We start from the raw sequence: 24,447 nt of genomic DNA, 5'->3' as shown, positions 1-24,447 counted from the left end.
CATGTCATACCTAGCCAAAAGGCCTTGTCTATTGGCTATGCGCCAATGACTTGCTGATTGTGCAGCCACTATTTTGCCAGAGACATCTACTAATTTATACTTTGTCTGGAGGTGGTCATTCACCTGAGGTATGAGAATTTGTTCTTTTACGAGCATTGGACACAACCAAACAGTCCAATGGATGCTGGCCCTTAATAATAATTTGGTCACGATTGTGTGGAGTTCGTATTTTTTATTAACCCTGGGTGTTATGATACGTGCGTGTACAGGGTCTTTAAAAATGTCTTCTGCGTGGTGCATCATGCCTTTTAGTATTGGTAAATACAGTGTTGTCTCATGTGTGGCCCTCAATGTTTCAAATAAAAAATCTTCTTTTAAAGAATCTTTATACAAGAGTGATTCCATGGTATGTGGCTGCGCTGGCAAGTAACTCCTGATATGAGGTGTTGTCATTAGGGTATAGATCTGGGCCTGTGGGAGTATCTATATATCAAAAACATCCCATAGATGTGGTGGTAGTTGGCCATAAGTGTCATCTCCAGCCCCTGTGTCAGGATCTGTATGAGGAGACCCCTGTAGTGTAATATCAAGAGGGTCTGAACTTGGTGAAGTACTGGTGAAGATAAAGGAGGGGAATAAAGAGTGGGGTGGAGGGGCTAGTAGCTTTATATCCTGTGTTTTGTGAGCTAGGACTCTTCCTTTTGAAGAATGATATCACAGGTTTTTCTGAAATATGTCCAGTGTCTGGATTGATATATAGGTTTGTTTTGGATCTAGCTTTTTTTCGATCATTTCCAGAATTAGCTCCAGAGCCTTCTCAAGAGGATCTTTCTGTTTCAGAGGCCAAATTTTCGGTACTGAGACAGATTTTTCCTTTTTGTCCTTTGGAACCGAAGTTTTAGTGGCCGAAGGTGTGGTGTCTCGATTTGAGCCTGAGCTAGAAGGCTTGACTTGTGCTTTTGGTGCTGAGTTGGAGGGCGAGGAGTACAAAGCAAAGTCTTGTGCCTACCATGGCCAGATGGCAGTGGTGGCCCAGAAGCTTTTTGATTGGTGGAAGTGGGTATTGTGGGCAAATGGGTTCTGGGACTCACAGCACCTTGACCGTCCTGGGATTCCAGTTCGATCTCCAGTTTGGAATCGGAGTCCTGGATGGAGAAGGCTTCTTCCCCTTCCACTACGGATGCTTCCATTTCTTCCTGTTCGAAATCTTCTCCAAAGATATCGGGGGGTATCCTCGATACTCTGCCATTGCATTTTTCTTTTTAGCCCAACGATCCAGAGGGTATTTTTAGATCTAAATGAGCGACAGGCGCCACAGTCTTCGTCCTTGTGCTGCAGAGAGGCAAAGGTTACAGAGTTTGTGAAGATCGGTGCGCGGATATTTAGAGCGGCACAGAGTGGCGAATTGGAATTGAGTCCATTCCATCGGCGGATTACTTGATGTTTTCCTCAAGTGGAAGTTAGTGGAAATGGACTTGGCCTGAAGGCTGCGGTTGGAGTTTCCTGATCCAACTAGGAAAGGTTTCCAATTTTCGAAACGTGGAGGCTGGGAAACACTTTAGATATCGCTGAGGGTACAGTGGATTGCGCACCAAAGGGATCTCGAAGAACGCTCTCTAATTGGTGCATTGCAAACCACGTCCGAACCCGATGGCAGAAAGAAAACAATCTAACATTGGAGTTGCTGCACATGTGCACTATCAGCGAAAGGAGGAAGTCACCTTACCTCCTGACTGGAAAAGACTTCTTCAAAGAAAAACAAGTTGCAAACATCCGGACCAAACACTAGATGGCAGAAGTATGCAAAGCATGTGTATCTACAGCACACACACACACACACATGCCACACACACACACACTTTAAATTCACCAGTTGTGGTGTTCAATGCATAATAACGCCATAAGCCACTCCCCACATGTTTTGTTTTTTTGTAGGCAGCCTTTTTTTTTTTTTACATGCCATCAGGAATGGTGTGGAGAACAGTTGTGTTGTGAACACCATAAAGAACACATTCTGGGGCTTTTTCGTTTTACAGTTTGCTAAATCATAACTAACCTTGAGACTGCTCTTTTTAGTGAATATCATAGCTATTATGACATTCAACATTCACCTTCCATGTACCCACCCAGTGCTGTGCATGGCCTTTTGGCTAGGCCTGGACACAACCCCTTTGGGCCTGGCTTGGCGGGGATAGGACTAAGGACCTGCTTGACCTTGCACTGGACTTAATTTGCAAGCGGTCTGTCAAATTACATGCAGATTCATCAAACAGCTCCAAAGGCATCAGTACATTCTTTGTCCACCTAGAAAATCTGCTAAAATGTTTCCATAATTAACTGAAAGCTAAGCTTGCTGAATGTCTGCCACATTTTTTAATGGAAACAGTGACAAATTTATAAGGAAATATACACTTCATGTCCTCGTCCTTTAAGCTTGCAAGCAGCTTCTTCCCCTTCGATGAACCGGAATGACATTGCAAATACCAAGCACAGGCTCACTATCCTAAGTCTCTGACACTTTGGATCAGCATCAAATGTGCCAAAGTCATGCTTGAAAAAAAAAGGTTTTAAAACCTACCCTAATAATTTTGCCGCTCCACATTAGATCAGCATGAAATACCAGTACTGGGCTTAATTTGCTATTTTCCTGCTACATTTAATACAATGCTATTAGCAAATGCCAATTCAATTAACAAATGTACCCCTTTTTGCTGCCTCCCCCTTTTTAGGTCTCGGCCTGCGTAGGCTGCGCTTGCGCAGTCTCACTGGCGAGATCTTATGTTTTCCAGATTGGGGCTTGAACCCACCCCTCTTCTCCATTGGCTGGCCTCCTAAATGCTGGCCAGCCATTGGAGAAGACGGGCGTCTTTCCATTTAAGCACCGTCTTTTCGGGATTGAGGGGTGTGTTTTTCGTTTCTTTCTCTCCTCTTCATTGGGAAGAGGAGAGAAAAAAAAAACACGCCCCCGAATCCGAAAATGACGGGGCGTTTCTCCGAGGCATTTCTGCTTGACCTCGGAGAAACATGGTGCTGTTCATGGCGTGGTCCGCTTTCCAGCCGGAGCTCATCTCCGAGTGGCAGATGATACCAATGTCTCTCCTATTTTTTTTACTTATGGGGCAGGGGCTTCGCGTCGCATCAAATGGCAGCCCCTTAGCCAGGGATCATCAGCGCGCCAGGCCTCGACTTATAGCAGGGGGAGGGTATGGAGCAACAGTATTGAAGGGGTTGAGTCCCCGTCCCCTTTCTCGCACAGCACAATGCCTCAGGATCCCCGCAGAGGCGCCCACTCGCTGCACGGATGAGCTTCTGCTGCCAGGGGCTGCTCGCCGAACGCCTCAGACCCAGGCCTCATCTCCGCAGCCTCTTTACTATGATGCATGTTCTGCCTATCGCGGGCCCAGCCTCTGCGATAATTACATTCACCCCAGTTGTCAGGGCGGTGCGGCGACCCAACCACAGATCTCGTGCCACCGCTCACCTTCTGGGTCCGCCGATGCCGCTCCGCCCGCTACAGGCGTCACAGGAGTTGTCAGAATGCTCGAGTCCCTTCGCAGAGGCAGTATGGATGCTAGTCCCAATTGCCACCCTCCCAGTGCCACCGCTACTTAGAGCGAAGTCACCAGCAAGGGGGAAAAGGGGAAGTAGATAAAGAGAAGAGACACTCTGTAAGCTGCTGTCACCCACACTGACGGTTGGATTCTTCTGTAGGACTCTTCCGTACTGTTCTAAGGTGCCTAATACCAGAGGAGGGGAGGGAGAGAATAAGACAACAAACCCACTTCTCTATACAACTCTATGTACTTAATTAAAGCTTATCCTACCAGCTGCTTCCAAAGTAATCGCTACTCTTCTATGCTTGATAAATGATGTTTTGCAGTTAGCCTACTTTCTAAGGAGGAAAAGAGCTATGATTACTTACTATCCTCAAATACTGTTCTGGTCTAATTATCTATTCCTACTGGTAAATACCTGAAAGACTTTCTGCAACAACCGGTTCTTTGATTAGTCCAAATTAATATCCAAAAGGCTACATAGTTTGCAGACTTTGACCAATGACAAACCTCCTGGTAGCGCACAAAAAGGTCCAGGGTAGGCAAGAGGGGAAGGAAAAGATAGGGCAAGCACAATAGAAGGGATAGATATTATTGGTCAATTAGCGCTACGGAGTACTTGGCAACAATGCTCGTCTTACTGTCGAATTCTGGCTTCAGCTTCTGAATTCGTCTGTCGAAATGCTGTGGAAACGAAATTGCCTTTCACGTAGACTCCTGCTTCGGACTGACTCTGCTGCTGCACTTTGTTCCCACAACCTCGGAGACTTTGCACATTTAAGATGAACGAATGCTGGAAACGAAGCTCTCTTTTGACATAGAATGACTGAGATTCCGTTTTGATCCTTTACTGACTAAACTTAACTATTCTTCCAAAACCACCAACTCCAGTGTGTGTGCGTGGCTCTGTGTGTGTGGCTCTGTGTGTGTGGCTCTTTGTGTGTGTGTGGCTCTTTGTGTGAGTGTGGCTCTGTGTGTGTGCGTGGGTGCAAATGCAAAAAGTTTCCCATTTGCAAGAGATTAAGCTATTGGCATTGTCAATGACAATGCCATTTATTTATCTGTTTTCAAAACCAACACATAAATACAAATTTTGTCATTTACAATGCCAATCGCTCTAACTTTTGCAAAGGAGAGACCATTGCATTGTAAATGCTTGTTTAAGATAGCAGCAAGGTTATAAGCATAACATTATTTTTGCCTGGGTACCATTGTGAGTTGACAGGAGGCCCTGGCCTGGGGCAAAGACATTTGTAGCCCGGCCACATGTGCCCTACTCCTGCAGTGTACACTTTTTGGCTATCCCATCTTTGTCTTTTTTGGCCTCTTTTTCTCTTTCTCCATCACACAATTTCTGATTCTTTTTTTTATATGCGGTGAAGGTCATCAATCACATCTGAGCCACAATTTTTTCAATTTACTAAATTGCTGAAAAATCCACATTACTGAAATGACAGCCACTGTATCACATTTTGATTCACGTATCATATCATGCAATATTTCCGGGTATACCCATTGCCACGCACCTAGGGTTGCACACTTCTCATTGTGAACCCAGTCTCCCTCCCATTTGCTGTAAAACTTCTATTTCTACAGTGCAGAAACTGCAAATCGATTAAGATGACGATGAAAAAACTTCTCAGTGCCCTTATCCAGCCAGTCACATTTGTCAAAAAATTCATACGTGGTTCATTGGATTATGAATCACTAACTGATAATTTAAAATGGCAAAGATTTTAAAAAGTGTTAAGCGTTTGAAACCCATCTGCCATTTTTTATTTTTCAAAGCTCACATCTCCAAAATTACAGAACAATTTAAATCAACCCAACAAAAATATGCATTCTAAGCCAAGTTCTACTTTAATGGCAATTCTGGTGCAATACAGTCAGTGGTTTTGGCTTTATGCAGATCAAAGTTTTCTGTGGGAACTAAAATGTGAAAACATACCATTCAGATCTTTTCAGTTTTCCACTGTACAGATCTATATGAAAATTGGTATGCCAAACCTTAACTGACTAGGCTAAGCAAGTGAGAAATGTGGTACAGATCCATCCATTCATTCAAAATTCTAGGCCAATAAAAAAATGCCTTTTGAATGGAAAGTCTATCTAAATCATAAAAAATCAAGATACTGACTGTAGTTATAGTTCAGCCACAATTCCGCTTCACAGTTTTTTTAATGCCAATACCTTTAGTGTGATCTGCACAGAAACAAGTTAAAAGGGGAATAAAGAAAAACATACGTATTTCTAATTCAAGATGCCACCGAAAATGCTGCTCTCTGCTACAACAAAATCCACTGAACAGATGTATTCCAAACATGGCATGAAAGTAGAATTTTGCTTACACAGCATGTGTTTTCTTTTATTTGGATGTAAAACTATAAATTACATTCTGTGATATTAGCACGTAAAAAATGTGCTAGATGGACAATGAAGAGTTAGAATTTAGGGAGATCTTAACCATTTAAAGTTGCCAGTAAAATACTTGAGTAATGTCAAAAGACATTAGAATTTTTAAGAAATGTGATTGGCTGATAAAGGGCTTCAAATACTTTTTACCAGCATCGTGAAATTTGTGAATTAGCAAAACCTTGTGCCTCAGAACTAATTACACAGAACAGGGAGGTACAGAGACCAGTTATAAGCCACAAGTAACAGTAAAGAGGCCCAGGGGCGTGGAAAGCCTAAAAGAACAAAAGTGAAAGATAGTACACTCTGGTATTCACACAACACCTAGAGCAGGGTTCTCAAATGGCGGTCCTGGAGGGTCGCATCCATGCCAGATTTTTAAGAGTACTACATTTATCTAAATATGGATACACTAAAAATATGGCATCGATCGGGCCCTCCTGGGACGGCACCGGAGAACCCTGATCTAGAGCGCCCTGCCATTATTCTATCATCAGAACAGATGCCATTTACCGAAATTCAATAATTCCTGATACTATGGGTATTTCATGCACATCAAAAAAAGGAAGCGAATAACCATAAGGAACCACTGCTATCAAGACTTAAGGACAGACAGAGTGAGGGTCATTGATCCAACACTATCTGTGCATGGCCAAAGGACGAGTGCAACAGGAGTCGGCACTGTGGTGGGTTGGGTGTAGCCCTGCAGAAGGAAACTTCGATATAGTAGGAGTAGTTTCTGTCCTGTAACTCCAGTTCTGTAGTAGGGGTATCTCTGTTATAGTCATAATCTAGTGAATAGTCCCGCCCATGTGCGTGGACCCCGGCAATCAAAAATAATCTCTTAAGTTGTCAACATAATGCAGAAACTGCAAAGACACTTAAGAGAGAATTTAAAGACAAATAATGCAGCCTATATCCACAGGCTACACTGTCCAGTACTTCAACCAGAAATTCCACCAAAAATCACCACACACAGCACAGCCTGCTAGTTTCTACCATAGAGAAACTTGCCTCCCCCAGTCAAAGACCCAGGAATGATAGAGAGGAAGGTAGGGACAGACAAGCCCCATAGGCTGCCATTATGTGGCTTAAATAGGATACTGTGCCTTTAAGAGAACTTTCCAGAACTTCTCCCAGTATCCCAGAATGCATAGCAGGTCCCTCTACTTTCAGTTCTTTTTGAAGGCGAAGCATGCCAGACCTGTCGCATTCTTTACATGATGAAAATCTCCACCGGGGAGGAGGGCGGGCGCTTATGACTATAACAGATACCCCTACTACAGAACTGGAGTTACAGGACAGAAACTACTCCTTCTGTAGTAGGGGATCTCTGTGTATAGTCATAATCTAGTGAATAGAATGGCAAGCCCATCCCCACACCAAAGCGGCGGTAGAGAATAAATACATAACGCCACTACTGTGCGAACAAATTCCGCAGCGAAGCCTGCCCAACCTGAGCGTCTGCCCTGGCGTCAGTGTCCAGGCAGTAATGCTTAGCAAAGGTATGAACCGACTTCCAAGTGGCTGCCTTGCAGATTTCCGCAATCGGCACATTACGGAGCAGAGCCGTCGTGGCAGCTTTGCCCCTGGTGGAATGAGCCTTAGGCTTACCTCCTAAGGTCTTATTAGCCTTTTGGTAACACAATTGTATGCAGGACACAATCCACCTAGAGATGGACTGCTTCGAGGTCGCAAGACCCGTCCTGACCGACCCATAATTGATGAACAACTGGTCAGACCTACGAATATCCTTGGTTTTATCCAGATAAAATTTCAACACCCTCCTAACATCCAGGGAATGGAGAGACTTCTCCGCTGGGGATGAAGGGTTTTGAAAAAACGTAGGCAAAGTTATCGTCTGGTTGACATGAAAATCAGAAATAACCTTGGGAAGAAATTTAGGGTGAGTACGCATAACAACCTTAGCAGCATGAAATACAGTATAAGGTTCAGTACAACACAACGCCTGAATTTCACTCACCCTTTGCGGGCCGATGTAATGGCCACGAGGAACGCCGCCTTCCAGGACAGGTGCTGCAACGAAGCCTTATGAATAGGCTCAAAAGGCTCCTTCATCAATCTGGACAGCACCACATTCAATTCCCATGAAGGCGAGGGAAGCCTGACAGGAGGGAATACTTTCTTCAAACCTTCCAGAAAATCTTTGATCACAGGGATCTGGAAAAAGGAAGTCTGTGAAGGGCATTTCCTGTAGGCAGTCAATGCAGCAAGATGTACCTTAATGGAATGGACATTAAGGCCAGACTGCGCCAAATGTAAAAGGTAAGGAAGGATGACATCTTCCTTGCAGGTCGTAGGATCATGGTTCTTAGACTGGCACCAGATACAAAACCTCTTCCACTTGTAAGCGTATGAAGTCCAAGTGGAAGGTCTCTTAGACTCCTTCAGTATGTCCATGCAGTCATCGGGCAGATACAGATGGCCATATTGCACTATCTCAGGAGCCATGCCGCCAAACTTAAAGACGAGAGGTTGGGGTGTAACATCCGTCCCCCGAACTTCGTGAGAAGGTCTGGCCTGCACGGCAACCGTATGTGAGGAAGGAGAGACCGGTGAAGTAGGTCCGTGAACCACCACTGCCTGGGCCACTCCGGGGCGATGAGTATCATCCGAGCTCTGGACCGGGCCAGCTTGATGAGTACCGCCGGAATCAGGGGAATGGGAGGAAAGGCGTACAGAAAGCTGTTCGTCCAGTTGATCCATAACGCATTCCCCAGCGTCCCTTGTTGGAAGTACCTGGAGGCGAAGTCTCTGCACTTGCTGTTTTCGGCGGTGGCGAACAAATCTACGTCTGGAGTTCCCCACCTTGCGAAGACTTCTCCTAGTACTTCGTCGTTTATGACCCATTCGTGGTTTTCCTGAAGCAGCCTGCTCAGTGCGTCTGCCTGAACATTCTGCACACCTGGTAGATGGGTGGCCGTTATCGTCAGTCCTCTGGCTAGGAGCCAGTGCCAGATCGTCTGCGCCTCCTGAGACAGAGTGCGCGATCTCGAGCCCCCCTGCTTGTTGAGGTAATACATCGTGGTGGTATTGTCCGTCTGTACAAGCAGAGAGTTGGTCTGGAAGGACGGAAGAAAGGCCTTCAGCGCCAAGTGAACAGCCCTGAGTTCCAGGAAATTGATGTGATACGTGGCCTCCATCGGTGACCACGTGCCTTGAATCTGTAGAGTCCCGGAGTGCGCTCCCCATCCCAGAAGAGACGCATCCGTCACGACAGTCTGCTTGGGTATGTCCTTGTGAAAGGGAACCCCTTTGAGTAGATTCTCCTCCGAACACCACCACTTCAGAGACTGAAGAGCATGCAGCGACAGTCGAATCTTGTCGTCCCAAGAACCTCTCCTCTGATCCCACTGGTCCTCCAAGCACTCCTGCAACGGTCTCATGTGCAGCCGTGCGTGTGGCGTCAGGAAGATACAAGAGGCCATCGATCCCAGTAGAGAAGACACCGTCCTCACTGTTGTAGATGGAGACGTCATGAGAGCCTGAGCCTTCCGAAGGAGTGATAATCGTCGCTCTTCCGAAGGAGACACGCTTGTTGACAGCGTATTGATGGAGGCTCCCAAGTACTGTATGCATTGGACCGGAGTCGGGACAGACTTGGCCATGTTGATGTGCAGCCCCAGCTTGTTCAAGAGAACGCACGTCCTCTGGAAGTGTGCTCGCGCTTCCGAGAAGGAGGATGCCTTGATCAACCAATCGTCCAGGTACGGGTAGACAAACACCTTGTTCTTCCTCAGGTGTGCCGCTACCACCGCCATGCACTTCGAGAATGTTCTCGGCGCAGACTTCAGTCCGAATGGGAGTACTGTGTATTGATAGTGATTGGTGCCGACTTGGAACCGCAGGAACTTCCTGTGTTTGTGTGCAATGGGCACATGGAAGTAAGCATCCTGTAGGTCTATAGCGCAAAGCCAGTCTCCCTGTTGCAACTGAGGGTAAATCTGATGCAACGACAGCATGCGGAACTTTTCTCTGCAAATCCATTTGTTTGCCTGTCGCAAATCCAGAATGGGCCTGAACTCGTTCTTGTCCTTCTTGCGAACCAGGAAGAACCGGGAGTACAGACCTCTTCCTCTCTGAGACCGAGGTACGTCTTCTATCGCCCTTTTCCTCAACAGGATATCCGCTTCCGCCTGAAGCTCGCGCAGCTGAAACTGCGAGCTGACCGGGGGAATAGCTGGAGGAGGGCTGGTGAACCGAAGACTGTATCCATTGCAAACAATATTCAGCACCCACTTGTCCTGAGTAATTTTTCTCCACTCTGCCAGAAAAAGTTGGATGCTTCCCCCTACCGGAGTGGGTAACGGATCCGGGGGAAGTAAGTTCCTAGGGCCTAGACCCAGCCTGGCCCTTGGGCGCCGGAGCCGACTGCTGGCCTCCCCTGCCCTTCTGCCGCTTCTGAAACGGCTTCCGGAACTGCTGCTGCTGTTGCGAGTGACCCGAAGCCTGTCCTCGTCCTCGGCCTTGTCCGCCGAACCGCCGTTGGAAGGGGCGGTACTGCTTCTTGGTCTCTTTGGGCTTTTCCAGGCCCACAGCCGTCAGCGTTTCGGCCTGCGCCTTCATGCGGGCCATTTCATCATCAGCATGCTTTCCGAAGAGGGTCTCACCGGAAAACGGCAGATTGGCCACCCTCTGCTGTGCGTCCGGTTTCAGGGACGTAAGCCGGAGCCATGCGTGGCGCCGTTGGTTGATCCCGTGGCAAAATCCGTGAGCCGCCAACAGGGAAGAGTCCGCAGCCGCGCTGATTATCTGGTTGGCCACCAGCATCCCCTCACTCAGGACTTCCATGAAGTCTTCACGCTGCTCCCGGGGCAAATGCTCGGCAAAGCGCTCAAGGGAGTCCCAGAGGGCGCGGTCGTAGCGACCCAACAAAGCCGTGGCACTCGCCGCTTTCATGGAGGTCGCGGAAGTACCACAAACTTTCCTCCCTGCCGAGTCCATCCATCTTGATTCCTTGTCCGGGGGAACCGTGGAGGTCGGGGTGGTGGCATGCTGCTTGCGGGCCGCCGTGACGATGAAGGAGTCAGGCGGAGGCTCAGCTCTCAAAAAGGCCGGATCCGAGTCGGGAGCCCGGTACTTCTTTAGTAATCTCGACGGAGCCGCCCTCGTCACAGCCGGGGTGAGAAACAGAGCCATAGCAGGTTCTTCCAGGCCCGGCACCAGGGGCAGGAGAGGACGAGACAGATGCTTCTGATGTAGCGTCTCGAAAATGACCGATGTCTTCGGTGTAGGCACTGTCAGGGATATGCCGAGCTTCGCCGCGCCCCGCCCCGCAACAGTACGTCCTGAAAGGCCACCAGGTCATCTATCGGGGACACTCTGGTGTCCGGTGACCCCGATAGGGTAGGTGAATAATCCCTGGTCCCAGAGGACCTCGTGTGTGAGCGAGACTCGCGCCTCCTATGGCGGTGCCTCGATCTCGTGGATGATCTGTGCCTCGATCTCTCCTTCCGCCCAGAGCGAGAGCGAGACCTGCCAGCTCGTGGGCGCTCCTTCGGTTTGCGCGGAGGGGTCTTCCTCGGCTCATCACGAGGTGTCTTCGGTTCCTCCCGGGGTTTCGGTTTCGGAGTCCCCTTGGGAGGAGCAGGCAGGGACGGCAGGGAAGTGGACCTCGGCGGAGGAACCTTCGGCTGTGGTGCGGGCCCATGCGGAGGGACCGGAGGTGGAGAAGGGTCCCCTGAAGGCAGTGGTGATTTGGGCGGAGGGTCCTCCTTAGGCACGGGGGGAGGAGTCGGAGTCCTGGGCCGAGACGGAGTGTACACCTCCGAGTACACCGAGCCCGGTGTCCCCTTAGGCGAGGGGTGCGGAGAGCCATCCCCATCAGCAGGCGACCTCTTCCTCTTGCGACCACCGCTGGAAGCAGCGTGACTCCTGGGACTAGAGTCCCTCTTCCGCCGTTTTGGAGAGGGTGACCTGCTCCTCGACGCTGACCGCTGTCTGCTGGACGCAGAACGACGCTTCTCCGGCGTCGAATGACGTCTCCTGGACTTCGGCGTCGACCCTCTTCTCCTCGGCGTCGAACGCCGACTCCTCGACGTCGACCTCCTCTTCCGTGACGTCTCCCGTCGTCCTCTCGACGTCGGGTGGTCCGCCCTCGACGATGAGCGCCGCCGTCGTCTTGATGTTCCCGACGTCGAGGAGCCCCTCGACGTCGATCGGCGGTGTCGCCTCGACGACGACCGACGGTGTCGCCTCGACGGCGAGCGTCGGCGCCGCTTCGACGGCGAGCGTCGATACACGTCACTGTGCCTTCGGCGTCGGTAGGAAGATCTCGACGTCGACGAAGACGATGACGTCGACGGCGGCTTCGACGTCGGCTTCTCCTTCGCCGTCGAGCCGTCACGCCGTCTCGACCCGGAGCCCCGGGGAGAAGGGGAGCACGCCGTCGTCATCCCTCCCGACGCCGTCGTCGGTGCCATCGACGTCGACGGAGAATGGGACCGATTGCTGGACTTCCTGCCCCCGGGGAGCCCCCCAGGGGCCTCAGCAGAGGCAGAGGGAACCTTCCCAGGCTGCCTAGACCCACCTGCAGCCCGCAGACGCCTATCCTCCAGGCCAGCCAGCCTGATCTTCAATCTGTCCCTCAAGGTCCGAGCAGAAAGCTGCTGGCAGATTACACAATCCTCAGGGACATGATCTTCCGGAAGGCACACGATGCAGACCTCATGGGGATCACTCTTGGCCTTCTTCCTCTCACATGCTGGGCACTTCACAAAAAGGCCAGGCATTTTGGAGCCCCAAAACACCTAGAAAACAGCACAAAAGGGAGAGGAGAGCACCAAGAAATAACTGCAACACTTTTAAAAGTCAAAAAGTGCAAAAACAATTCGAATAAACCCTTGAGAAAGGGAGAGCTCAATGCCAGGGTCCTGTAAGCAGGAGCCGGAAAAAAGAACTGAAAGTAGAGGGACCTGCTATGCATTCTGGGATACTGGGAGAAGTTCTGGAAAGTTCTCTTAAAGGCACAGTATCCTATTTAAGCCACATAATGGCAGCCTATGGGGCTTGTCTGTCCCTACCTTCCTCTCTATCATTCCTGGGTCTTTGACTGGGGGAGGCAAGTTTCTCTATGGTAGAAACTAGCAGGCTGTGCTGTGTGTGGTGATTTTTGGTGGAATTTCTAGTTGAAGTACTGGACAGTGTAGCCTGTGGATATAGGCTGCATTATTTGTCTTTAAATTCTCTCTTAAGTGTCTTTGCAGTTTCTGCATTATGTTGACAACTTAAGAGATTATTTTTGATTGCCGGGGTCCACGCACATGGGCGGGACTATTCACTAGATTATGACTATACACAGAGATCCCCTACTACAGAAATATAGTATCTCTTAAGAAAAATATATCTATACTACTATTATAAGGAGAGAGTCCAAACCTTTGAGGCGGGTAAACTCAGGAACTACAGCACCAATCACAACACCCAATACAGCATTGGAAAGGACAGTTGCAGCAGATGGACATAGGCTATACAACAGCCCATCATATACATCAGGGGGGGAAAGAACGTTAGGGGAAAAGTACTCCGTTGGGGCAATGATGGGCGTCGGCATACAGTGATATGGGCGCGGCTTTCGGCGTGATGGGCGTCTGCATACAGCGATGGGCGCAGAGTTCGGATTATACCTCTTGCGAGAGGCGTACTAGCGTTCCAAGAGCGGGCGGGTTATGCGATGGCGTGTGGGCGCCGCGTTTGGTAAAAGATTATAACGCTTGCAAGAGGCGTACTAGCGTTACAATACCAGTGGGTGTTGCATATACTATTGTTGGGGGCGTTGCCCGTTGGCGCGATGTGGGGCCTCTAAGTGGCCTCAGGTGGAGCGAACAAACACCTTCGCGGATGGAGCCGACACCTTCACAAATTGCATGAAAGACACGGCCTCGGAGGGCACGCATTCATCTGCGGGTGCTAAGGCGGGTGAAGAGACGAGTCAGAGGCGCAGCGGCGCGAACACACACTACACGGACTGCTGATTTGGGCGCAATGTGGGGCCTCTAAGTAGCGTTACGTGGAGAAAACAAACAACTTCGCGGCTGGAGCACAGACCTTCCAATAATGCATCAAACACAAGGCCTCGGAGTGCACGTATTCATCTGCGGGTGCTGAGGCGGGTGCAGAGCCGAGCTAGCGTCGCGGAAACACATTCCACGGACTGCTGTTTAACACACACACAGCATCGCTGAGCCGCTATCGGACACTGTCAGCCCAAACGACTTCACAGCAGCCACACAAGCTACACTGTGACGCTTCCTGCCACTGGCTGCACAAGCAGAGGCACATGTTCCACTGCAATGGAGACCTAGCGTTACCGTCTATGCACACCTCAACTGGACAGGTAAAGAACGACGTCCCATATTTCCTAAACGAGGAGTATTATTCATCATACTAAAACAAGAAATGTTGTATACCGTGAGGTTTTACAATAAATTAGCATTGCCTATTCCAAACATTGCACACATTCTATTTCATCCCCGGACAACGTCGGGACGGGCTGCTAGTATATATATATATATATATATATATATATATATATATATATATATATATATATATATATAAATTCCCTGAAATAGCCAACATTTAAAATTTAGTTATGGTACAACACCAAAAAAAATTAGAAAACAATGACCTTTTCTGGTATGGTATGCAATGCAAAACTTACAACATAAATGCCATAATTTTCTCTTGGTAAGACATTTGCTTTTTGCACATACCTTCAGCAAAGGGGTATATTGAGCAGGCCAGGGGTGTCAGTTAAGGCATTCATTATCTGCTGCATATCCATATGGGTGAATTTCAGTGGGTTTTTTCATATACTGAACCATGACAAATCTTTAACTGTGGTTCATATAGGATTGACTGACTATCTAGTATTTTGCTAAGAAAGTTTGTGTTTGGGTAACTGTGATACCATAACAATGAGAAGACAATGCACATGAACGTCCGCAGATACTATGAGGGCTGTATCCCATTGGGAGATTTTAAGCTCTGACTTGGTTTCTGATTTTCCCAGGTATTTTTGACTATTACCCAACCACATATTCTCTATAATTTTAGTACTTAAAACATTCAGTAGTAACCAGGAGAAAGTTCAAGCAGAAACTTAATAATCTTGCCAGACAAGATCTGGTGCAGGACCTGGCATGAAAAGAACATTTCTGCGCTGAAGTAGAAAGCTTAGCTAAGAGCAGAACAATCGGGTTTCAGAAAAATGTAATGCTCTAGTATTATATTATAAATAATTCTGTGTAAAATTGGCAAAAGGGCTATGTTCCAGAGCAAGAAAAGATAATGTATTTTTGCAGAAGCTGAAAGCTGGATACCATCAATAACCAATACAATTAGGCTCCTCTCTTACTGTCCGTAGAGTGTTTTACTTGCAGAGGCCCCAAGATAAGGATGGAGAAAGGCTGATGAGAGCAGTACTACCAGAGCACAGGAAAACCTGAGGTGAGTAGCAGTCTGATTTGTTCAAAGGTATTAAATGATAGAATAAATATTTGCTCTATGTTTCAAAATATCGTGGTTGTGGGACATATATGTGACCGGAAGCCATAGACATTTAATGTGAGGACAATAGATCACCAAAGAACCGCTTCCTACTAACAAAGTCTTATTGGCACTGCACTTCACCAGCACTACTGACAAAAGACCACCATAAAGTGGAGCATGAAGCACACAGGCCCCAATACGATGCTGGGTATACAACTGCACATTATCAAGGTATACTTCCTAAATATCAGAGGCGTACCAAAGTCTGGAGTCGGATTTAGATTATGATTTTTCTCCTAGCCAACAGTAGTCTGGACGGTAGGACTTGAGTGTAACAAATAGCCCTACAGAGACAAGCAGTGGGCACTTCCAACAATTTAGTCAGTACAGCAATCGCAGAGTTTGGTGCTTCAGATGATGTGGGGGGGGGGGGGAGGGCAAATAGGCTTTTGGTAGATCGATTTAGTATCGCTGTGCCCATCTGAGGCCATGATCAACTACGGCAACAAATGCAACCTGGTGAGACATCCACAGTTTCTCTACAGTGATGTAAGAAAACATTTACATTTAGAGCTTTAAAGGATGCACGTCTGTCTCTCTGTAACTGCTAGAAGATTGAAGCAGTTTCGTCCTATGTCTCGTTTTCTCTCTGCTGCGGGTTTAAGGCGGATAGGGAGCTGGGGTAAAATGTCAAGGGAAGCCATCTTCCTAGTGAACTTATTAGCCTCTGTATGCATTAACTATATGCCACTAGGGACACCCAACCACCCTTTCTCTAGAGTTGCCAGTCTTAACATCTTTATGGTCCCCATTAATGCTTCACTGGTCTTGAGGTCAGTGGGAGACATTTCCCTCTCCTCTTCGGTATCGCTGCCAACTCCCTTTTGCCCACCATCGTTTTTGTTCTTTACAACCACAATATTTCTTTCAGAGACAGTTCTCGGATGGACTGAAGTGGTTCAGGATACGAGCTGAATCCCTGCTATTACCTTGTATTCAGTTCTCAAATCGTAAATTTAGGGGAAGAACTATACAAAACTGTTGAAGTGTGCCTTCGTCATGCACGGGATACACCACCGACTCCAGGTTTGTTCCAGAGAGACAAATATTAGAACCCAGGGGGACTGTATTGTAACACAGAAATAAACACATTAATCTCACCAGGTTGACTGCATCCCTCCTTATCACTTACTCTGGCTCATGCAGGTCACCAGAAAGAATATTCTCAATTACTACCTAGCTCAGCCCCTACTAGGAGCCCCCACTGTCTATCTTACCACATGGAAATTCCTGCTGTGCCTTACCACACAGTTCTCTAATCCATCCAAGCTACACATCGTCAAAAGGGGCATGGCCCTTCAACCTGCATGACCCGCACTGTTTGCTCAAGTTTAAGATTCCATACAGTTATGATGCCAACTGCAAAAGGCAGGTGAACAACACAAAACATGGCCTAACTCTGAGGAAGCACCACCGCCTTTTCATACTTCAGAGATCAGCATGACAAGTGGGTGATTCCTTTTGTACACCCAACCTCCAAGACCTACCACATTTTCTGCAGTATTTCAGCTAGCTCCTGCCATATCCACCCCATGCGTAATTGGCCAGGCCACCTATTCACACTTTCCTTTTCAAATCTGTGATAAAAGGAGGCACTGTGATGGATAACCTGCTTCTTTTGTTCTTTGAAGAAGGCAATCTGGTTTAAGTAAGAAATTCAGGCATAAGGACACACAAGGAGGTCAGGCTAAAACCATAAAGTGAAAAATGACTCACAGTGCATTACAATTATGTTACGCCACCTATGGTAAAAAGAGATACTCTATCATTTCCATTTTGTTTGAACAAATGGGCACAATAAAGGGAATCAAGGTATAATCTTAAGTGAGAACACTTTTTAAAGCTGCTTGCAACTTGAGACGTGGAGGCAGAAGAAAACATGGATGTGGTGTACATTTCAATGTTCCCTCCTCCCCAAGTAAGAGGCGTGTCCCTTTCCCAGTGCACTGTTGCAACACAACATGTTTTACTATAGAAAAGGCAAAGATATTGGCTTTTATTAATGCATTTTAAAACCATACTTTGAGGATGAGCATACACTCAGATATACCACCATGGGATATTAGAACAAAAATGACAGAAAGCACAGTGAATAAGCGCACAAATAGAAAATAATACAAATAGAAAATAAAATAAAACTATTACCCCATTAAAAAGGGAACATTTAAAATATGATAGGAAAAACCCAAAGTTGATGGTCACTTAAAGGAATATCTGCTTAGATTACATGCTGCTGTTTGGGAAAGACACGCAGCAAAAAGACAACTCGTTGAAGAAAGAGAACACCTGAGATTCAAACATCTGTCACCATTAGTTTGCGGACATAAGTACTGCAGACTAAGAAATGTCTACAAATAGTGATCATCTAGCAAAAGTCACAGTTGACTAAGAAAAAAAGTATATGAAGGAAAACTGGGACTAAAACCACATGAACAAGTGTTGCAATATTTTTCTGGGTTATTATTACCTGGGAGGGCCACGTGCAACCTTTAAATATTTGGATTAAAATGAGAGTAAATCGATTTTTATAAAAGCATCTTTGTGCGAAGCATTCATAAAAGACCTATGAAACTGAGCATGCTACATGAATTTTGGAAAATAAACATTAAAAATGCTCAACATATTCATGCCAGGGAGTTCTATTCAATTCTGTCCATTAGTGTCCATTAGAAAATTTCAGATCTCCATTAGGTTAACACATGCCATCCATTGGTGGATTTGTCCCACACACACTGTAAATGGTATTACACAGTTCCAACACATATGGAGAAGAAAAAGGGAGGAATCTTTTCAGAGACTCAGCAACAAACAGATTAAAATGTTGCATAGATCGTACCTCATTTACTTAAGCCTTGCTATGATTGGCCTGCTGAATTACAGAGGCTGATTTCAGCCATTTCTCCTGGGAGGATCAGTTTCCCGACTAGACTAGAAAGCCTTCACAGATTGGAAGCCTTGTAACCAAAACTTAATTTTTCCTCCCTGTAAATTACCATTTTTTTCTTTTCCTTTAAGACTAAGCTTGCCAGATAGGACACATCGAGTCACAGAGAACCTGTAGATAGCTGACCTGGAAAGAAACTCTACCCTTTGCATTCCATGGGCTTTTTGTTGTGCCACTGATTTTCTTGCTATCTATTTGATGGATTTGTTTGTTTTAGCCGATCCATCTAGTCTTTTTCACGCCTGTGGAGCAATCGGCAGAAGAAAAAATAATAAGGGATTGTTTGAGGGGGTAAGAAGTATAAGGTTGAAAATGAAGGAAGTTAAAAATGTAAGATGAGGCACGTACACTAATTGCACTCATTTGGTTCACAGCACATTTTAATATTATGCAAATTAGATTAACCTCACCAATTTTTTGTTCTTTCTCTGCTGCTGGCTGGATCACATAAGTGCAATTTGAGTCTGCGTCTGAATCCGAAGAGTTTAAATCTACAAGACACAATAGCAACAAACCTTAACATCCAAGATCAACATTTATACTGCTGTGTGCAGAAGTCAAATCATAAAAGAACTCAAATTGATCACAATGACTGGAGAATAAGATTTAGTGTCTAAAAACATGTCTCTTACCTGCTACGTAAGAATGCTTAAGAGATATAAAAGGGTTTCTTACTTGAAATCTCAGTTTTGAAATAAAGTCATTTTTTGCGAAAAATAAAGATTTAGATCAGCCTAAACCATCCAGATTGGCCCCTTTAATGGTATACTTTTTTTAAAAGTATTTTGTTTAAAAAATTAATACAAAGTCACGAAAAGAAGCCTACTTTTTTAAAAGGAGTGCCATATATAGAACAAGTTAAAAAATGTTGGTAATGCTTTTTCTGGAGGAGACTTCTTCTAACAGCAGATTCCTTACTTTAGAATATTCTCTAGGCGTCAGACTGGGACCAGAACATTTTGAGCACTAACTCTGTGCTTTGATAGGTAGCGTCTATCAGTTCCGTGTTGGCCGTGGCGGAAGTAAGGTCGCAGTGCCCATATAAGCACAATTCCAGGAGCGATTACATCTGTTTCTTTCGTGTCTATTTCCGCACCAAAATACAGAGCCACATAACAACCAATGCTTGACCAGCCTGCAGTGTCGATTGGAACCTTTTAGGTGAAGAGCCCAGTTCGCCGAACGGGAAGGGGTGGTGAGGAATCTGCGGTTAGAGTAGGTACCAGTAAAAGCGTTACAGAAGGTAAGTAACTTACTATTCTGATTAAAGACTTTTAATGGCAGATTCCTCTCCTTAGAATAAATACCCAAACAATGCCGCGTAGGATGAGGGTCTAAAACTTGCCTTTAACAAAAAATTCTTGGAGGAATAAACAGGCAAAATGCCCAGCACAATGGACCTGAATGTCCAAGCAGTAGTGCTTCGTAACGTGTTGAGGGACACACAAGGTGTAGCTTGGCGGATGTCCAGGACAGGTACCCCACATGCCACTACAATGAAAGTGGCCCTGGCCCTGATGGGAATAGACCCGCAAGCCTTCAGGAGGTTGCTTCTTAGCTGATGCATAGCAGATTCAAATGCAGAGATGGTCTGCTTCTGCAAAGCCTTGTGCTTTTTCGCTCCAGTAAATCCACTGAAGAACTGGCCATCCTCCAAATTGTCCTTAGTGTGATCAATGTAGAATGAGAGAGATCCCTTTGGGTCCAAGCGACATAGTCTCTCCTTCTCCTTGAAAGGATGAGGTGGAGCGAAATATGTGGAGAGTGATACTCTGACACACACGGAACGGGATGGCAAAGTTCAGAAGGAATGAGGCACACGTCCAAAAGACCATTTGTCGGGAGAAAAAACTTGCATATGAAGGGTGAATCGACAGAGCTTGAAGTCCGCAGACACTCCCGGCCAATGTAATGGCCCCTAGAAAGACCGTTTTCATAGTAAAGTGCCACAGAGAACAGGAGTGTAGACGCACGAAGGGAGAACACATGAGAACTAGATAGAGGTCCAATTGGGGCATTACAAAAGGTGCAGGAGGGAATACATGTTGCAAACCTTCCAGAAAACGAGTCACCACTGGTGACGTGAACAGGAAGGGTTGATCCAGCAAAGCCAAAATGGTCAACAAGTAACCTTTAACAGTGCCCAGGGCAAGGCCTTGTCTGCTAAATAGAGAACAAACAGCAACACCTACGACATGGGTTCAAACAGGACTCCACATGTCATCAGGAACACCAGGCCACAAACTTATTCCAAAGGCAGGAGTGTACAGTTTTAATGGAGCTACACCTAGCTAACAAGATGACATCGAAGACCTAGGGAAGAAGATCATAAAACTCTCAACAATCACTGCTCAACTTCCATGAGTGAAGGTGGAGTGCGTGTATGTTCGGATGCTGGCACTTGCCTGTTGCTGCGTCAGGCGATCCTCACGAAGGGACAGCCTGATCGGAGGACTGATGCTCATGAATTTAGAGTACCTAACTCTCTGTGCCCAATTTAAAGCCACTAGAATGAGTTTAGGGCAGGAGTAGAATTGACGGAAAGGTGTACGGGAGTCCTGAATTCAACTTGAAGCAGGAAAAGCCAACCTAGATCAGAAGAACCCAGGGAACTACCGCCCGATCTCCCTGTTGCCATGGATAATCAAAATTGCGGAAAAACACGTAAATCAATCTCTCACAGAATTCCTGGAAGTAAATAACTTACTGGACACATCACAGACTGGGTTCCGCCCCATGCACGGAACAGAAACCGCGCTACTAGCTGTAATGGAAGGAGCTAGAACGATTGTGGATCAGGGCGGCACTGCGGCCATCATCTTATTGGACCACAGCGCCGCCTTCGACGCAGTGAATCATGATATCTTGCTACACAGAATCTCAGAGCTAGGAATAACCTCTAAAGCAGTGGCCTGGTTACAATCATTCCTATCAGAGCGCTCATTCCGAGTCTGAGAGGGCAATATCACCTCGCCCATAAACCAGTCAGTTGTGGGGTCCCTCAGGGTTCGTCCCTAAGCCCCACACTGTTTAACATATACATGCGCCCCCTCGCTGAAATAGTTCGCCCTTTCGGAGTTCAAGTCATGTCCTACGCGGATGACACGCAACTGGTGGTAACCCTGAATCATCCCTCCTCTCACCCAAGTGATTTAAGACGTTGTAAGGAAGCAGTATGTACCTGGATGAGCCAGTCCTACCTGAAGCTGAACGGAGACAAAACAGAGCTAATGGTGCTGGGTAATTCCCCACAGAAATCCATTGACTCCTTGTGGCCACCAGCACTTGGCTCGGCACCCCCAGCCAAGAACACCATCAAGAGCCTAGGAATTTGATTAGACAATACACTGACTTTCAGCTACCAGGCAACCAAATTATCTGCCACCTGCATGGGCATTATAAGACTCATCCGAAAAATCCTGCCGCTCCTCCCTTTCAAGGCCAGACAGATCATGGTCCAGGGCCTAATCCTCTCACGGCTGGACTTCGGGAATGCTCTCTATCTAGGAGCCCCCGAATCAACCCTGAAAAAACTCCAGGTGATCCAAAATTGCGCTGCTCGTACTCTCCTGCACATTCCCCGCCGCCGATCTGTGAAATCTGAACTAAAAGTCCTTCACTGGCTGCCAGTGAGGGAAAGAATCAATTTTAAAAGCATGTGTATTGCCCACCGTGCCTACTGGAGGAAAGGAGCAATCCTGAATCACACCTTGATCACCCCCTACCATCCCAACAGACAGCTTAGGTCGGCCAATACCTTTCAAGTCTTCAATCCCAGGTTCAAAAGAGAAAGGAGTGGAGGTAGAATGTTTTCAGTAAACACGGCACAGCTCTGGAACTCCCTCCCAATCTCTATCCGTTCAGAACCCAACATTCTGCATTTCCGGAAAAAACTAAAAACCTTTCTCTTCAGCAGATAATTCGACCCGGCCTCACGCACCTGTATTTCATTAAGCGCTAGGACGCCTGAGGGTAGCTATCGCGCTATACAAAAACCAAATCCAATCCAATCCAATTAATCTCTGAGCGAGAGCAGCTTTGAAAACTCCAACACACAGAAGTGCTGACATTGCATGTTCTTGGCTGTGGCAATCACATTGAGCCAAGGTTCTCACCATTCTTGAAAGAGATTCCATGCCACCCCCAGTTGTAGCTGCCATTCGGTATCCGCAAGGCATTGATGCAGAGTTTGTCTGCTTTGGTGTTCAAAGATCCCACCAGGAAGTTTACCACCAGGAAAATATCTTGAAGGTCCAGCCATTTCCAGAACTCCAGCACTTCCTGGCACAGGGTCACCAACCCCACTCCGCCTTAGTTGTTGCAGTACCACACTGCAGTGGTATTGTCTGTAAGCACCTCCACCTGCCTTCCCAAGGTGGAGGGCAAGAATGCTTTCAACACTAAGCAGATAAATCTCAGGTCCAGAAGACTGATGTGGAGCTGAGATTCCGCTGGAGAGAAGAGTCCCTGAACACCACTTCTCCCAGGTGGCCTCCCCAAAACAAAAGTGACTCATTGGTCACCACTGTCCGCTCTAGGTGAGTAAGAGAGGGGTCTGTGAGGACACAATTGCGGTCCATCAGCCACCATGCAGATGTAGTGCAGTCTCCTTCCAAATCTGGACTAAGACTGCGAGAGTCCTCTGTTTGATGTGCCCACTGGGACTTCATATACCACAGTAGAGCCACATATGCCTTCTGGTGTACTTCACCAGCAGGATGCAGGAGATCATCAGATCCTGTAGTCTCAGTCAGTTCCACTGAAAGCCTGGAATGAGGCTGAAACATGCAGATCATAGCTCAAATTATCCTGGATTCACCACTACAGAGGATAGGCACATAACTGCTACGTGTCTTGACTGGCTCTGATGAAGGAGTCAGGTGCAACTTAGGGATATTGAGAGAGAACCCCAGCAAAAGGTATGGCATAGTCTTGAGGTGGGCGCGCCTGCCTTGGGTGAGCTTGCCTTTAGCAGTCTAGGTAAGGGAATTCTGGAACCACTGACCTCCGATGATGAGCTGCAACCACGCCATCACTTTTGTGAACACCCGAGGGGCGCTGGAGAGGCCAAAGGGGAGAACAGCAAACTCAAAGTGCTTGTGGCCCACTGTGAGCCACAGGTAATGCCTGTAGGTTTAAAGTGCACAAGGGACCCACGTCTAGGCATACCCACCCCACTTAGGGCGAAAAGTGTAGCTGCAACAAATGATGAAGCCCGTAACCAGTCCTAGGATGCTTGTTTCCTGTCCAGGGAGGACCTGGCTTGGCAGTTCGGTCTGGACTGTACCCATGAGGCGCAGGGTTAAGACTGATTTTCATATGGCTGGGTCCAAATTCGGGTGGTGTAGTGGGCAAAAGAACGATGGATTTAACCCAGATCACTTGACTGGGGAAGAATGTTTGAATCATTCAGCATTCCGTCCATCATTTGTTGCAGTTACACTTTTCGCCCTAAGTGGGATGGGTATGCCAAAAGGTGGGTCCCTTGCTCAATGTGCCACTGGATTCAAGCTAGCCTGGCTGATGATGGGTAACATACCACGAAACCGGGCCCAGGATGCTTGTTTACAGTCCATGGAGGACCTCGCTTGGCAGTTCGGTCTTGACTGTTCCCATGAGGTACAGGGTAAGACTGATTTGCATTTGGCTGGGTCCAACCTGGGGTGGTGTAGTGGGCAAAAGAACAATAGATTTAACCCAGATCTCTTGACTGGGGGAGAATGTTTAAATCATTCAGCATTCTGTCCACCATTTGTTGCAGTTGCAGTCAGCTATTCTTGGCATGTTTGCAGAGGTGTTTGACTGACTGACTGAAATATTTGTAGAGCGCACGAATGCCGCGGCTTCTTGGCGCTAACAGATCCAGAAGAAAAGGAGGCAGAGGAGCAGATTGATCTAGACAAAGAGCCAGGTTTTTAGGTCTTTTCTGAAGCTCGTTTTAGATTTTTGGGCACGAAGTGCTGG

General features: G+C 47.0%; 1 protein-coding gene across 2 annotated transcripts in view; it reads right to left on the bottom strand.

Annotated features, from left to right (window-relative positions):
• CENPC (centromere protein C) overlaps positions 1-24,447 on the bottom strand; it is a 1,111,772-nt gene that overhangs the window by 257,605 nt on the left and 829,720 nt on the right. For both annotated transcript variants that reach the window (XM_086961919.1, XM_086961921.1), the window contains one exon: positions 18,894-18,974. In XM_086961919.1, the coding sequence (XP_086818045.1) occupies positions 18,894-18,974 (81 nt within the window). The remainder of the gene's footprint in view (positions 1-18,893; positions 18,975-24,447) is intronic.

Source organism: Lissotriton vulgaris, chromosome 3_1 (assembly GCF_964263255.1).
Source record: "Lissotriton vulgaris chromosome 3_1, aLisVul1.2, whole genome shotgun sequence".
Lineage (NCBI taxonomy): Eukaryota > Metazoa > Chordata > Amphibia > Caudata > Salamandridae > Lissotriton > Lissotriton vulgaris.
Note: the sequence above shows the minus strand (reverse complement) of the source record. Positions and strands in the feature narration are given on the sequence as shown.